Here is a 15,940-nt window from a genome sequence, read left to right as displayed (position 1 = left end):
GATACAAGTGCTGTATTACAGGTACAACCTTTCCTTTTACGGGTTATAATTCTCTTTTTTTTTACTTTAAATACTGAACCGGGTGTGGCCTAGTGGTTAGCGTGCCGAAATGTGGATCATAGGACTCACGGTTCGTGTCCCGTTGTCGAAACAATCGTGTGCTGCGTTCTTTTGGGCTGTGAATGTTATCAAAATGAAGGTCAAATCTCATTATTCTATTGGAGTAGGCCAAGAGGTGGGTGCTGTTAACTGTTGCCTTCCCACTAATCTGTCAGTTGAAAATCGGTACAAACACCTCTTGTGTAGCTTCGCGCGAATATCCAAAAACTATAAAATAACATTCATTGTAAATACACCCGTTTCTAGAAGGAATTAAAGGAAAATACTTTGCAAAAATAGAAAAGTAGACGATTTTTCGAATGATAACCCGTATACGACGTTTCCTTTCCTGTAATACAGCACTTGTGTCTTGTCCTGGCACATTAATCACCAGACCACACGCGGCCTAGCTTGTACGAATATTAGGCAAAGATTTCGAGGGAGGTAAAGATAGAAAAAAAGGATAACATATTAAATTGGTTTCTCGAAGGTACTAAGTCTAAGTGTCATCAGATTAATTTTTTTTGTTTTCCATGAGCTGTGAATCCGATGATTCGTGGTTCGCGTCTCGTTGTCGCAAAAACTCCGTACTTTGAGGCCGTAGGTGAAACAGTCAAATCTCACTATTCTGTTAGAGAAGAGTTACCCAAGAGTTCACGGAAGGCGTTGTTGACTAGACGCCTTCTAACTCTGGCCTATCGGCTCAAAATTAGTGACGGCTTTGCGCAAATAACCCTTGCGTAGCTTTGCGCAAATAACCCTTGTGTAGCTTTGCGCAAAGATTCTAGAAAATAAATAAACAGATACAAGCTAGAATGAGAGGTATATTTTTCTCCTATAAATGTGAGAAAATAAACTTTATAACTATCGTGATTGGTCAGTATTTATTTATGAACAGATCTTTTCTAACTAAGTTAAATCTCCAAGCAAGCCCTGTTCCGTTGGTACCACAGCATACTCGTTAGTTGTTAGATTTTAACTTTTAAAACTAACAAATATTATTTTAAAAGGAAATCGTAACCCTAAAACGCACGTTACCTATATAGTGGTAAACCTGCCAATAAACTAACTACTCATTTTTGAGAAGAATTAAAAAAAAACAGTCAATTTAGATAGTGTTTCATCTTGTTGGTTTTTTCATTGAGAATAGATAAAAATAACAGAAGAAGATCTTTGGATCAGAACATATGGACGTCTTTACCAAAAACTTTGTTCCACAACTTGTGAAATACCGATAGGAATTTTTCGAACCCAAAGCTCGTCGACGGACATATCTTCCGTAAGTAACGAAACTAGCGAGATAGAGATTTTATACACTGGCTTACATTTATATCAAGACCCACCTCCACCCACATATACGTAAGTAAACTGTCCATTTATTTATGTATACTAAATGGACTTATCATATAAAGTGTCATGTGCTTGTTTGAGCCCTGTAAACACGGATATGTAGTAATATCATGGATAGTTTAGAAGACATTGTATAAGAGCAAGAGTCTCTCGGTTTCGCAAAGGGGTGTGATGGTCGCTCAGCTAGCAGAAGCGTCTTTATCAAAGACCGTTTCCATAAATGGCTGTTCAAAGGGGGAATACATCTACCACTGGTAAGACTGTGACAGTGACTTCCATGGTGTCATAAGCCAATGCAATAATATGGTCTCATCCGATTAAGTGTCTTTGGGGTAAAGATGAACGTCACATTTGCCACAATAATTATCTACAGGCATATATGAACCAGTTACAAACTATAAGGTTCGTGTTGAACTTTCTTGCATTTGGAAGTTGGTCCAGCCTAATTTTTGGGTAGGGCCCTAGAAAAGTGTCTAGTCAGTGTATATCTACATGAATGTATTTGTATAAGACATCTAATGATGGTAATGAATAAAATATTTCTCAGTTAGTCATTGAATTAAGGCCAATTTATTGTCGAATGAATGATCGTACTAAGGTTAACGTTCGAGAAAGACACAGCAGTTCTAGTTAATAAACACGTATCTCATCATAACATTATCTTCATATCACCAGCTGTCCCTTGAGCTACTGGATAGTGACAGATCTGTTCTGACTGAGCACATGGAGAGACAGGAAATCAGTAACATGGTGAGAGCACGAATGCACAACCTTGGATTGCCACTGGAAGATTATGGTTTGTAAATCCTAACTTTATTGTTGTTTTTAGTGGCACATACTCATAACAACATAACTAACGGGGGGGGGGGGGGATAAACGAACTTTAATTGACTCGCTGAATATTTATAGAAGTCACAAATTAATCTGTGATACAAAGAATAAACTCATTTGTTTCACTGAAGGTATATGTTTCATCTTAAAGACAAGTCTACTGATACCATGGGCCCCCACTGAAATATTTTTAGGGGGAGGGGCAAACATGTTTAAATAGGGAATCAGATTCTACAGTGTAAGTCGACAGACTAAAAAGATATATATGTTATGCGTGCATAAACGCAAACATAAATTTGCATTAAAATATTTAGTTGAACTAATAATAATAAGATTAATCAAAATATATAGTTGAACTAAGATGTTAAGTTTACATCATAATACGTACAGTTATGTATGAAATGTAAAGATGGCAAATACCCTTCCTGCGGGCGCCCATGCCTAGTACTGTTCTCTATGGGATTTTTTCATCCTGATGAAGATCTAAAGTCCACTCATTTCTTACATGAACGGATGAAGCTCTTTGAATGAAGATGTCAAGTTTTAGTGTTCGACTTCATTTATGGATCAGTTGTACGAGTACAGGCTTAAGGGATTCCCATGTGCACCCGACAGGTGCAAGCTGTAGGGATTCTTCCTGTGTAGACCCAGCGCGTAAAATATAAAAGGATTCAAGTCCTACTGTCTTCCTGTATACATCTGGCGTTTGCCAATTACTTAAAGGGATTCCAGTTTCGGCGTCTTCCTGTATATGTTATGGCGCGTGTGAGTTAAAAGGCATTTGAGTCTTTCTGTCTTCACATGTACATCCAGCGTATTGCAAGAGAAAGGGATTCTTAACCCCCTCCCTCCGATGGCTCAGCGGTGAGCCAGTGAGCTTATGACGCTAAAAGTCTGGTTTCGATACCCGCGATGGCAGAGCACAAATAAGTCCACTGTGTAGTTTTGTGCTTTATAACAAACGAACAAATTAACTAAAGGGATACGCGTCCCGATGTCTTCACGTGACATGTGAACATCCAACACATGCCTACTATTCTCTAAGTGATCTAGGCATCCTAAGCCTTTAAAATCAACCTTCAAGTCAAATTCACTTAAAAACAAAGACAGCTCAGAACAATACATGATAAAAACTTGTTAATAGCTGTTGTCTACTGGAGAAAAATTGGTTAGTAGAGTACGATGCAACTAACAAAACACAGTTTTAAAACACATAATATATATTTAAAAAAGGGAGTATTACGTTTTAACTTATCAGCTTCTATCTGATCGTTTTAGCAGTATTGTTTGTTTGTTTCGAAATTAAGCACAAAGCTACACAAAGGGCTATCTGTGCTCTGCCCACTACGGGTATCGAAACCCGGTTTCTAGCGTTGTAAGTCCGCAGACATACCGCTGTGCTACTGGGGGGCGTTTTAGCAGTAAGGGCACGGGAACTAGGGGGTGTTGGGGGTACAGGGGGTTTCGATTTCTTTCAATGATTTTCAAGCACCCACCGCCACAGAAATTACCCCAGCGTCAATCTCAGTTATTAACGAGTTTTAATAGTGAAATGTTTATGAAGAAGCTGTTAAAAATTCGTGTTTCTTTTTTAAATAATTAAGCTAACAATTGAACATCTGGCTTTACCGTGCTGCGTTTCACAGTAGTTATTAACAATTCTGTCGAGTTACAGTTTATTGTTGACACTTTCTGATAAACGTTTCGTGTTTCTTTTCTAAATAAATAAGCTAACAATTGAACATCTGGCTTTACCGTGCTGCGTTTCACAGTAGTTATTAACAATTCTGTCGAGTTACAGTTTATTGTTGACACTTTCTGATAAACGTTTGTGTTTCTTTTCTAAATAATTAAGCTAACAATTGAACATCTGGCTTTACCGTGCTGCGTTTCACAGTAGTTATTAACAGTTCTGTCGAGTTACAGTTTATTGTTGACACTTTCTGATAAACGTTTGATATTCTAGATGACGTCTCAGAGACGAGAGATAGTCTTTCTTTCGTTATGATGAATCCAAGCTGCGATTTGAAACTCCTGGAAGGAGATGTCGTGTAAGTTCATACTGGAATTATCATTATAAAATTAAAGACAGCTTTGAACATTACTTGAAACAGTGGTGTTAAATTAGAAAGTGTTCGCATTCTTAAAATTAGCACCCAAGTTGTTAATTTCCCCCAATAAGATGTCTAACTAAAATAACAAAAAAGGTTTGAAAATTATATATATGGTCATCGTGTCTGTACTTGTATTGTGATTTATATTTTGCTAAGTATCATTATATTTTTATGAGAAAATTTAACAATAAATCATTTGAAATTTCGAATTACCTCTTAGTATTTTGATATTGATTGTCATTTTTTGATATTTTTGAATCGTTTTTCTTCAGGTATTTAATTAGGCCTAGTCCCATCCCTACAAAGAAAATATTTCTCACTCGTGGCTCAATCAGGGTTAAAAAATCGAAACAACCACGTGATGACGCTAATCTTCAAGCATCCCAGGAGAGAGTTTTACCTGGAGCGACATCTGTTGGGCAAAACAATGATGACCCACATCAGGATGAACGAATAGAAGGCGGTAAATTAAGAATTCCAGTTCGTGGAGTCATTGGGGTTGAGATTACGCCACCTCCCGTTGAAACTACGAATGGAACTGTGGTTTAGAATGATAATTTAGAGAAAGAGAACACTAAATACATTCATAAGTCACTTATTACAGGGAAGCTGGCGCTTACTTAATTATTCAATATCAGTAAAAATGTGACACTTTATTATGTTATTTGAAATTCACCCTGTCATCACTTGTGATTGAAAACTTTAATAAGACGTCATCTTTTTGTACACATTATAAGCCACATGAACAAAGAAACGTGTTACATTATAGTGAAAGTGACGTAACAAAAGGCAGAAGGAAGCTGAACTAATTAGCGCCAAACGATCCTATCTGTACATCTTACAACTTCCACAAAATAGCACGTGACTAGTGGATGAAATAATGAAAATGTTTTTGGACTTAAATACTGCTTTTTTTTTGTTAACTACTACTGTTTCTATATAATCCTTAAGTATGTGAAGGAAAATATAGTGATAAACTCATTAGTTTTACCAAAAAAAAAGGTTAAAGCAGTTAAAGATATGCATGTACATTACGTATACAGTAATTACCTTATCGTCATGTTAAATAACAAGACCAAGGTTCAATTACCTCCAGATTTAATGCAGGGCACGTGTGTATGGCTACCCCATTTTATGCAACTCCTGAGGGGTAGGGAATTGAACGCAATACCTCCCACACGTTAGACAGTTTCTCCACTGGCTGAAGTAAACCGCTAACTGTCACAACTAAACATTTTTTGATAATTGCAACTTCTCTACGGGCCTTATCTAGGACTCGTAAGACGACCACTACTTAGATATTCGACTTTTCTGTAGTAATCCAGTTTTTGCTTCTCCTGCTCGAACCACTAGACATGAAAATATTTTACAATTATCTAGCTGTCCTAACTTTGTTTCAATAAGCGGATTGAAAACAAGACTTACCTGCAGGGGACAGACAAACAAAATTACAGAGTTGAAGCTGTAAAATATCTGGGTTGGAGACAAATCATTAAAAATATACCAGGACCTCCGACCGCAAGTTTCGCGTCTGTTAACACGAAAGTTTTATCTGTAAAATACAGTTATATTGGTAGTAAAGTTTCAGAAGGAAAGCTACATTTCAAAAGTCTTTTTAGAAATAAATTCGTTAGTTTTTAACACCACTCGAAACCATTGTACTTGCGTGCCAAACTTCATGAATAGTGAGGAACTGTATATAGAAAGTAAATTGTACTTAAAAATTCCCATTGGGTGTTTGTGCCTTCTACGTAAGTGTGACCAAAGCGAGTACAGGAACTTTATATAAAACGTGTGTAGTAGAAATTGCGTTTTTTGTTAAATGTTACCAGATTACAAAAAAAAAAAAAAGATTGCTATCAGTTGAACTTTAACTGTTACACGTTTATAATGAACTCGTAGCATGGTCAGTTTTAGAAAGCGGTAACGCTATTTTTCAACCGATGACAAATATTTTACGGAACGAAATCGAAAAATTGATACCGTTTGATTTTATTAAACTGTTAAGAACTCTTCAAAACGCGGAACTATCCAAAATGGCCAACCACGGGAGATTATACATTGTAACTTGTTCTTACTTGAATCCGCAGAAAATTTTATTTCGTTAGTGTCATCTGAGGGCTCAACCGTAAACCTAAGAGCTTATGATGATAAAATTAGGAGTTCGATCCCAGAAGTGGACACAGCGCAGGTAGCCAATTATGTAGCTTCGCGCTAAAAGAAACTGACGCAGATCTGTTTATCATCGGAAGTAGTAAAAGCTCATCAAAATGAAATCGGTTCCAATTAATTCAGAAAAGTTTTATTTTTTGTAACAATGAAACTACGAACTATTGTTACAACAATGGGCCAATTTCCCGTATCATCTGTAACTTTAAAAAATATTTATTTTTGTTACTTGGTAGAAGTTAAAAAAAATATATTGTTCGGTCATAGGTCAAAAATTAACTAGCTAAGCGGAATTATAATATTAGGATTAGGCAAGTTACAATATTAGCCTAGTGAGATTACTAGGTTCGAATTAGTCCAATGAGACTATAATGCTCGTACTAATTTAGTGGCTTTTTTAAAAAATCAAACGACTAAAAACGCTGTAAAAATGCTAATATTTAAATAGTCAGGAAACCGAAAAAAAAAAATGTAAGCGATTAACTTTGAAGAAGTAAAAAAAAACAAAGACAATATTTTTATATTTAAAATCGGTTGTTTGAAGTATATAAGGTGGTGAAAGAGTGAATACATATTTTTTGTTCATTGGCTGTAAAGAAACTGGTTAATTTTATGCGTTTATATTGGTATAATTAACATATTACTAAATTACTAAATTCTTGGACAGTGAATAAAGATATTTTTAGGCCCGGCATAAACAGGTGGTTACGGCACTCGACTCGCAATCTGAGGGTCGCAGGTTCGAATCCCCGTCACACTAAACATGCTCGCCCTTTCAGCCGTGGGGGCGTTATAATGTGACGGTCAGTCCCACTATTCGTGGGTAAAAGAGTAGCCCAAGAGTTGGTGATGACTAGCTGCCTTCCCTCTAGTCTTACACTGCTAAATTAGGGACTGCTAGCGCAGATAGCCCTCGTGTAGCTTTACGCGAAATTCAAAAACAAACAAGATATTTTTACAAAATTCGACGGATTTTAGCTTAAAACCCAAACAAAGACCATTGTTATTTAGTCCATTACTAATAAATCATAAAAAAGTATTAATCTCTTTTATTTTGTAACATAAAAATGAAAATTACTATATCTTGTGCTAGCGGTAAGTTGTTCGTTCTAGTGTTATAAAAAGAACAGTCATCGTTTTACTTCATTCAATAATTTTATAAACAGATAATGCTAAATCCTTCTAGAGAACAAATGGGAATTTTTAAGTCTTGAAACGTGCCGGACTGTAGATCCGAGGTTCCAGCTTTATTTATCGGCAAAACAAATCATGCTCCGCACTTTCGGGCAGTGGGTGCGTTATAAGAGCGACGGTCGAATCTCACTATTCGGTCAGAGAAGAAAAGCTCAAGCGTTCACTGAAGGTATTGTTGTCTAACAGTGTTGTAAGTCCGCTTGCAACAAGCGTAATTAGGCTTGTTTTATTCCGAGGTCGCTTATTTGGTTTTATTTGGTAATAGCTGGTTTTAGTGATGGACTGGGCCAATGAATAGCCCACATTATTACAATATAGAATTATCCTACCCTCTCTCCTGTTTAAATAAGAAACTCACCCACAATCGTGAACTTTTGGACTCGCCCACTTGACACATTCAAGTTGCCGTTTTAGAAGGTAGGCCATAAATAGCAGTTTTTAACGGCAGTGCCGTTTGTTTTTGTTGCGAGACTTGACAACAATGTTGACTAGCTAGCTGCCTTCCTTCTAGTGAATCTAGTCTATAAGCTCAAAATCAGTGACAGCTTTGCGCGAAATTCAACAAGCAAACAGTCTTGAAACCGTATGAAATTAAGCAAATTCTCAAAGGAGACGTTTCTTACGAACGATATATCATCAAATATTTTTCATTTATCGAATATATTTATTCTGAATTCATACACACGTATGCACTAGTAGTTAGCACGTGACAATTTTTACACCTTATTTCTCACGTTTTTATAACGATAAAGGGTTTCATAAGAAGTTAAATTCAGCGATACTTTGTGTAAATATTCATTTTTACGTCATTGTTGAAATTGACTTCGGCAGTTCAAGAAATGTTCTCGTTGCTAGGAAACTGCTCTACTTTATTTACTAAGTTTACTAGAGTCTAGACTTCAGAATGTTACCCGAAATCTATTTCAAGATGTAGCGATACTCAGGTGGGAATTTAAACTTACTTTTTCTTATATAGGGAAGTTGAAAGTAGTTTTTCCAGTTATTCCTTATTGTACCATAAATACTGTAAATCAGTTTATTAGAAGTTTCTACTCCTTAATCTTCTTATACTATTCTGCAAGTTACTCTTGAAAGAATTCAGTTTTCACAAAGATACAGCGGCATTATTTGATTAAGGGATTTTCTCTATATTTTCAAAAAATGGAAGATTCCGAATCATAGAGAGTTAAAAAAAAATTATAGGCGTGAACTGGTGACCAGTTATATAAACTGTTTGAAAATCTCCAGATTTACTCTACAATTTGGTAGCAAGGAACTTAGAAGCAGATTTTTCTGATTATCTTTAACTCTCTTTAGCCAGTCTGTGGATCTAAAGGTCCCATGTTCGAGACGTTGAATATGTTCCGCACATTCACCTATAGTTTGCACTATATTGAATGTCAACCCCATTACTTGGTTCGAAGCCTAACAAAGCCCTCTGATGGCGAGTGCTGCTTTCCTTCTGGTTATTATTTCAAGACTTGGTGTCTCCTTGTTCGAGACGTTGAATATGTTCCGCACATTCACCTATAGTTTGCACTATATTGAATGTCAACCCCATTACTTGGTTCGAAGCCTAACAAAGCCCTCTGATGGCGAGTGCTGCCTTCCTTCTGGTTATTATTTCAAGACTTGGTGTCTCCTACTTGGTCGTTTAACGCAAAGATTCGTTCATTGAAAGTACGTACTGAAAATTCGGCTCTGCTCTGCTCTCTCCTACTCTAGAGTTAACACTGTTTAGTGTGAGAAGGACACTAGTTAGTTTTGGAATTGAGTATATTTTCCTTTCTGAGTGCACCGTTATTATGGAAAATAGCTAGTAAAAAACTAAGCAAAGTTTTCTAAAAGGCCTAATACATAACAGAAATGTTAGCAGATATGGTGTTTGTTAGTCACGCTTAAATAATAAGTTGAAACTTAAGTTTTTCTTGCTACTACGAAATAAGATATTAATTTATTGAAAAAAGTAGGTTATAAGTGTCGTCGATTAGAAGTATTATTTTAACCTTTCGAATTCATTAAAATCCAGTTTTTGACAGCCTAGAAGCAATGCTCTTCTGTAGTTAAAATTGTTTATAGCAGCCCATAAGTGTGGCTCAGTAGTAAGTCTGAAGGTTCATTAAAATCCAGTTTCTGACAGCCTAGAAGCAATGCTCTTCTGTAGTTAAAATTGTTTATAGCAGCCCATAAGTGTGGCTCAGTAGTAAGTCTGAAGGGTTATAATGAAAAATATCTGGTTTTGATACCGGGGTGGGCACAACACATGCAACCCATCATGTAGCTTTGTGCTTAATAAACAAAAACAAAACCCAGAAACAGCTACGTTCTGTAACTAAACTGTTAAAGAAAACTAATATAAACACAGAAAATGTACCGAATATTAATTATTTCCATCTAGCGTTCTTATCTATCTCAAATATTGTGTACAAACGTTCAATAGGTGGCGCTAGATATATCGGACCACTTAGCAGCTGCGTGCCTTTCCTTGTGTTTGGCTTCAATCTAAATTTGTTAGCGATGGGGACATTTTAAAGTTCGTTTTTCATATTATGCTTTGCCTATCTTCTACAAAAAAAAAAAAAAAAGGATTGAAAAGAGATAATCAGCTCAAAATCCAGATTACGAAACTACATCTTGAGACTTACACTTTTTTGAAGGTTTGTATATTTCTTGTACTTAAAGGTATCAATCACTCACTGTAAAAATACTTATAAGAAATATATAAAAAAATACTTATAACGATAACTGTATTGTTTGTCCTCATTTTAAAACCAAAATATTTATATTAAAACAAAACCATCACCTACACTTCCAGACTTGCTTTTTCATCAAGGCTTCAGCTGTTACTATTTTTCGTGATCTGGAAACAGCATCTATTTGTCTGTCGCAAGTTCTTGAACAAGGTTACCGTCCAACTGTATTTATTGTTAAATGTTTCTCTGGAGATGCAAATGGCGTTTTTATTATAATACGAGTTCATTACTCAAGCCAATGCTTTGGTGGATTTTAAGAAATAAAATATTTATACGGTTTTCTATATCTACAATAAACTTAAAATGAATATTACTATAATATATATAAACATGTAATACTGTCCTATTTCACATGTAACGTCCAGAAACATGCCATTCACAAAATATTCTGAAAACAACAGATTAAGAAAACACAAGTTTAAGATTTGGAAAGACAGGCTAGGCTCCAGTTTTTAGAATATTGGGTTATCCAGTTTATAATACTATTTTATCATGACAATCCAGTTTATATTATTTTATCAAGATAATTATAAACTGGATTGTCATGATAAAAAAACCAACAGTGGGGGTAAGAGCACTATAATCTGGATTATCTTGATAAAATAATATAAACTGGATTGTCATGATAAAAAAAACCAACAGTGGGGTAAGAGCTCTTGATAAAATAATATAAAATGGATTGTCATGATAAAACCAACAGTGGGGGGTAAGAGCACTATAATCTGGATTATCTTGATAAAATAATAATCCAGATTATAGTGCTCTTACCCCCCACTGTTGGTTTTTTTATCATGGTAATCCAGTTTATAATACTGTCTCATCTCTTTATTGACTTTTTTAACATGATGATATTTCTATCATTCTATATCTATTCAAAAGTTAATTCACAGAAAAAAATGATGTCAAGTTAGAAATAATTTATTTACACATTTAAGAACACTGTTGTTACAAAAAAAAAAGTACAGGTCAATGTCTTCTAAACTGTGGTTTTCTTGGCTTCTTTAACACCTTTTTTTTCTTGGTGGTTTTTCTATGTTTTGCAGTGCCTTGACCAAGTCCACTGTCAAATTCTGAAAACTGTTGTGATGATGATCTCTTGAAACCCTTGTCTCTGTAAGTCACAGGTAGAAACAGATATCATTAAGAAACTACCATTTCTAACAGAAACAGATTGACATTAAGAATTTACCAAATGTAATAAAAAATATTTTTCCCAGTAATTTTTAATCTCTTACAAACCAACTAAACCAGTGTTTCCCAAACGTCGGTCCCTGACTTAATTTCTACCGGTCCACAACGTGTCTCGGCTGTTGAAAGCACTGACACACTTAGTTACGTTTCTCTCAATATTTGATGAATAAAAGTCGCCGAAGTCTACCTTTTCTTTTTGAAATAAATTGTGTTTTTTTTTGTAAATATTGTATTATTCTACTCATGTAATTAACAGATATTTTATTTGGAACGTGGGTCCCCAAAAATGTTTTTACTGGTCAGTGATTACCAAAAGTCTGGGAACCACTGAACTAAACAAGCATACTTTTTAAGTAACATTTTATTACAAGTTACAGTTTTTACAGTACGGAAGATTTACTTATGTTTACAGTACTAATACACGACCCTGACATTAGCAGAATTAAAATCAGAGAAGCTCTATTAATAAAATCAAACAATCCCGCAATTAACAGGCACATCTCTACATGTCTTTCATTGTTATTTCCCCCATGACATTCCTAATCTTAAGAAAATATTTTGCATCACATGTTCCATATTTTTTATAAATGAGTCCGTCAATTCGCACGTATTGATATATACACATGCATAGGTAATCACTATCAATTCTAAAATTTAAATATTGTTAGCTTGTTGATTTAAATACTAGAACTTTCTTTACCGTTAAAACTGGTGTACTTGAGAATGATTGCACCAGTGAGTGTAACGTCTACCTGTTTTTTAAAAACAAATCTTTCTTACTGTAACTTGTGATAAAATAACCATAAATTTTTATTAGTTTTATGTAATTTTTTTTAAATGAGTGAAACATGTAACAAAAGCAGAATTCCACACTTCAATGTGTGACATCCACTTTATTTTACAGTCTTCTGTTATTTTCACATAATGATAAACTAATAGTGAGGAATATATGAACGTTGACTTAAATATAAACAAAAACAAACAACAGATAGCAGCACTAAAATTTTACCTGTTTTCAAAATAAATCAGAACTTATAATTAGTTTAACTATCTCTGAGAGCATCATGAAGAAAAAACTTACACTCAAAATATTTAAATAAATATTTAACACTGGCATTAGTTATCTGCGTAATACTTACTTTTCAAAAGTAGTTTACAATTCTTTTTATACACCCTTGACAAAGTTTAAACAAACACACAAAGTTATTTTGTCATAATTAGGTTATAATACTTTAAATGCTTATAAACTATAAAAATGATTTCAAAATTGTTATTTATAAGTTTGAAATTTTTGTTACCATACATATAGTACTTTTAGGGTGAGTGAATGTTTTGTTTAAATAATACAACACACTTCAAGTGTTTTCTGCATTTAAGCACAAGATTTACAAACATCCAAAGAAAGAAGGACATTTAAAATAACCTTTTATCTCAAAATATTTACAGCAGAACTATAAGTGTAAGTTAAGCCTTTAATCGATTTCAGAAAAAAGCTGGATTTAAAAATTAAACAAATCCTATTTCTATTCAAATATTTTTATATTACATTACTAGCTGATTACAAAGTTTCAAGATCTTCCTTTGTATCAAGGTAACATTTATTAATATATTTTTGAACATGCAAGCTGCACCTTTATATTAATGTACTTTCCAGATTTAATTATTGAGTTTTACACAAAACCGTCATATGACTAGAACCCTTTTTAAGTTACGAAAATGTTACTAAAACTCTTGAAATTCATTTATGATGCTCATATATATGATTAATTTGAAGATTAAATGTAATGAGCACATGCAAGCAAACTATAAAAATCTCAAAAAGTATTTGTTTTACATCTAGAACACGGAATGAGTAAGTGCTTATTTTAAATATCTTTAAGTTTTCACAGTCAAAAGAAAATTTCTAATGTTTGAAGGCTTTAGGAAAAAGCATTGTTTCAAAAGTATTCAGTTATTAATTGTTGAACTTGTAGCTTCTAGTACTAAAAAAATATAATTTTTAAACTTGCAGCTTCTATTAGTCAAACATTCGAAGTTAAACTTACAGCCTTTGCTTTGTGAAGTGTTTCTCTTTGCTTCTCACTTCTACTCCCTTAATTCCAAGAACCGATGGAGCTTCTCGAAGACAGAAACTTTTTGCAACATGACCCAAGTGAAGAGCTTTAAAGGGAAACATTTCTTTCAAGTTCTTAGGATACGAGGCATACGATCGGACATAGGAGACAAAAGCTGAAAAATGTAAAATTAGAAAGAAAAAAAATTTTTAACTAAAAATACAAATAAATTATAATTTAAATTATAAACATTATTTTCAACTCCTTTGACATAAATTCAGAGAAATACTACAAATATTTCTTCGAGTTATAAAAGAAATTATAGCGGTTTTTGTACAATACTTCACATTTTTCTCAAACCTTTTCTAGAACAGTCTAGCAGCTTCTGGTTGTGATACACATGGTTTTCAAACTTCAGTTGCAGGGCAGTGGCATGCTCTTCAGCTGTGTAGGGTTTTTGTACCTTTAGAAAATACAATATAGATTCTTACTCTTGTTAACAATACAGTATAGACCTTAAACACACATTAACAACATAATATTAGTCTGGTTGACACACAAGATTTTCTCCTTTGCTTTTACTCTTGGGTTCTTAAAAATGCAGCATAGGCTCTTACATATGCTAACAATACAGCATAGGCTGTTACATATGTTAACAATACAGCATAGGTTCTTACATATGTTAACAATACATCATAGGTTCTTACATATGTTAACAATACACCATAGGTTCTTACATATGTTAGCAATACAGCACAGGTTTTTACATATGTTAGCAATACAGCATAGGTTCTTACATATGTTAACAATACAGCATAGGTTCTTACATATGTTAACATCATAGGTTCTTACATATGTTAACAATACATCATAGGTTCTTACATATGTTAACAATACATCATAGGTTCTTACATATGTTAGCAATACAGCATAGGTTCTTACATATGTTAACAATACAGCATAGGTTCTTACATATGTTAGCAATACAGCACAGGTTCTATGTTAACAATATAGCATAGGCTCTTACATATGTTAACAATACAGCACAGGTTCTATGCTACCAATATAATGAGCCCTGGTATCAGTAAGGCCTCTTCGGCATTGGATATGAAAGATGTAATTTATAAGACTCGTGGGTTCTTATGTTAACAATACAGAATAGGTTCTTACATTATGTTAACAATACAACATAGGTTCTTACATTACGTTAACAATACAGAATAGGTTCTTACATTATGTTAACAATACAACATGGGTTCTTACATTATGTTAACAATACAACATGGGTTCTTACATTATGTTAACAATACAACATGGGTTCTCACATTATGTTAACAATACAACATGGGTTCTCACATTATGTTAACAATACAGAACAGGTTCAAGTTTCTAAGAACAAAGATTATTGTTGTAGAAACGATGTAACTTCATATCCACCACACAGAATCCCCATCCAATCATACTTCTACAGCTAATTATATCAGAAGCATAGAACTTTTTTCTTTTTTGCAAAGTAACAAATTGAAATAAATTTGCCTCAACTTTAATGACATGAAATAAATTACCTTTTCAATCATTCTTTAAAAGTGCACAGGACTAAATAATTATAGTTTCCTGTGGAAAAGATGAATCATCCACGTGCTACTTCTATGATCAATCACTGGACCAGTAAGAATTTGCTCCCAATTCCCATTGATCTAATATTTTCCCTTTTCCCAATTCCACCATCTTCAGATCTTATCTAATTTTGTTAATTTCTGTAATACCTTTTAATGGGTGAAAAATACTCAGTTGCCTTTATTAATGTGTTATATTTGAATGCCAACTTACCAATTAAGTAATTTACAACTTTCAAAGACTATCTCTGAATTTTAAGTCTGTTTTCAACTTTTTAAACTCTTGTACTGCTTCTCTAAATACAATGTTTTGTCATTCATTTAGTTTGTATCACCAATAGAAGTCTTTAAGATGAAAAGTGTGACTACAAGCTCAGTGTACAAAGTCATCAAACTTACTTCATCAGTTCAGACACATCTTGAGTACAAAGTCATCAGACTTACATCGTCAGTTCAGACACATCTTGAGTACAAAGTTGTCAGACTTACATTGTCAGTTCAGACATATCTTGAGTACAAAGTCATCAAACTTACTTCATCAGTTCAGACACATCTTGAGTACAAAGTCG

At 34.0% G+C, this 15,940-nt stretch overlaps 1 protein-coding gene and 2 long non-coding RNA genes across 3 annotated transcripts in view; 2 read left to right on the top strand and 1 right to left on the bottom strand.

Annotated features, from left to right (window-relative positions):
• Positions 1-6,362, top strand: part of LOC106474492 (potassium channel subfamily T member 1-like) — a gene marked incomplete at its 5' end in the record, with an annotated part of 29,360 nt that extends 22,998 nt beyond the window's left edge. Inside the window, 4 exons of the mRNA XM_013935187.2 lie at positions 1,250-1,378; positions 2,125-2,245; positions 4,247-4,331; positions 4,667-6,362. Of these exons, the coding sequence (XP_013790641.2) occupies positions 1,250-1,378; positions 2,125-2,245; positions 4,247-4,331; positions 4,667-4,943 (612 nt within the window). The remainder of the gene's footprint in view (positions 1-1,249; positions 1,379-2,124; positions 2,246-4,246; positions 4,332-4,666) is intronic.
• A 1,091-nt stretch (positions 6,363-7,453) lies between these two features.
• LOC111089758 lies at positions 7,454-10,502 on the top strand. The gene is made up of 2 exons (XR_002613970.1): positions 7,454-9,871; positions 9,973-10,502. It is a non-coding gene; the product is annotated as an uncharacterized LOC111089758 (long non-coding RNA).
• Positions 10,503-11,410: 908 nt separating this feature from the next.
• LOC106474491 lies at positions 11,411-14,235 on the bottom strand. The gene is made up of 3 exons (XR_002613969.1): positions 14,116-14,235; positions 13,747-13,930; positions 11,411-11,621 (listed from the first exon to the last, which is right to left on the bottom strand). It is a non-coding gene; the product is annotated as an uncharacterized LOC106474491 (long non-coding RNA).
• Between the last annotated feature and the right edge of the window lie 1,705 nt (positions 14,236-15,940).

The sequence above is a fragment of the Limulus polyphemus genome, unplaced genomic scaffold (genome assembly GCF_000517525.1).
Source record: "Limulus polyphemus unplaced genomic scaffold, Limulus_polyphemus-2.1.2 Scaffold7291, whole genome shotgun sequence".
Lineage (NCBI taxonomy): Eukaryota > Metazoa > Arthropoda > Merostomata > Xiphosura > Limulidae > Limulus > Limulus polyphemus.
The sequence above is the reverse complement of the archived record's forward strand: the minus strand, read 5'-3'. Positions and strand labels throughout refer to the sequence as shown.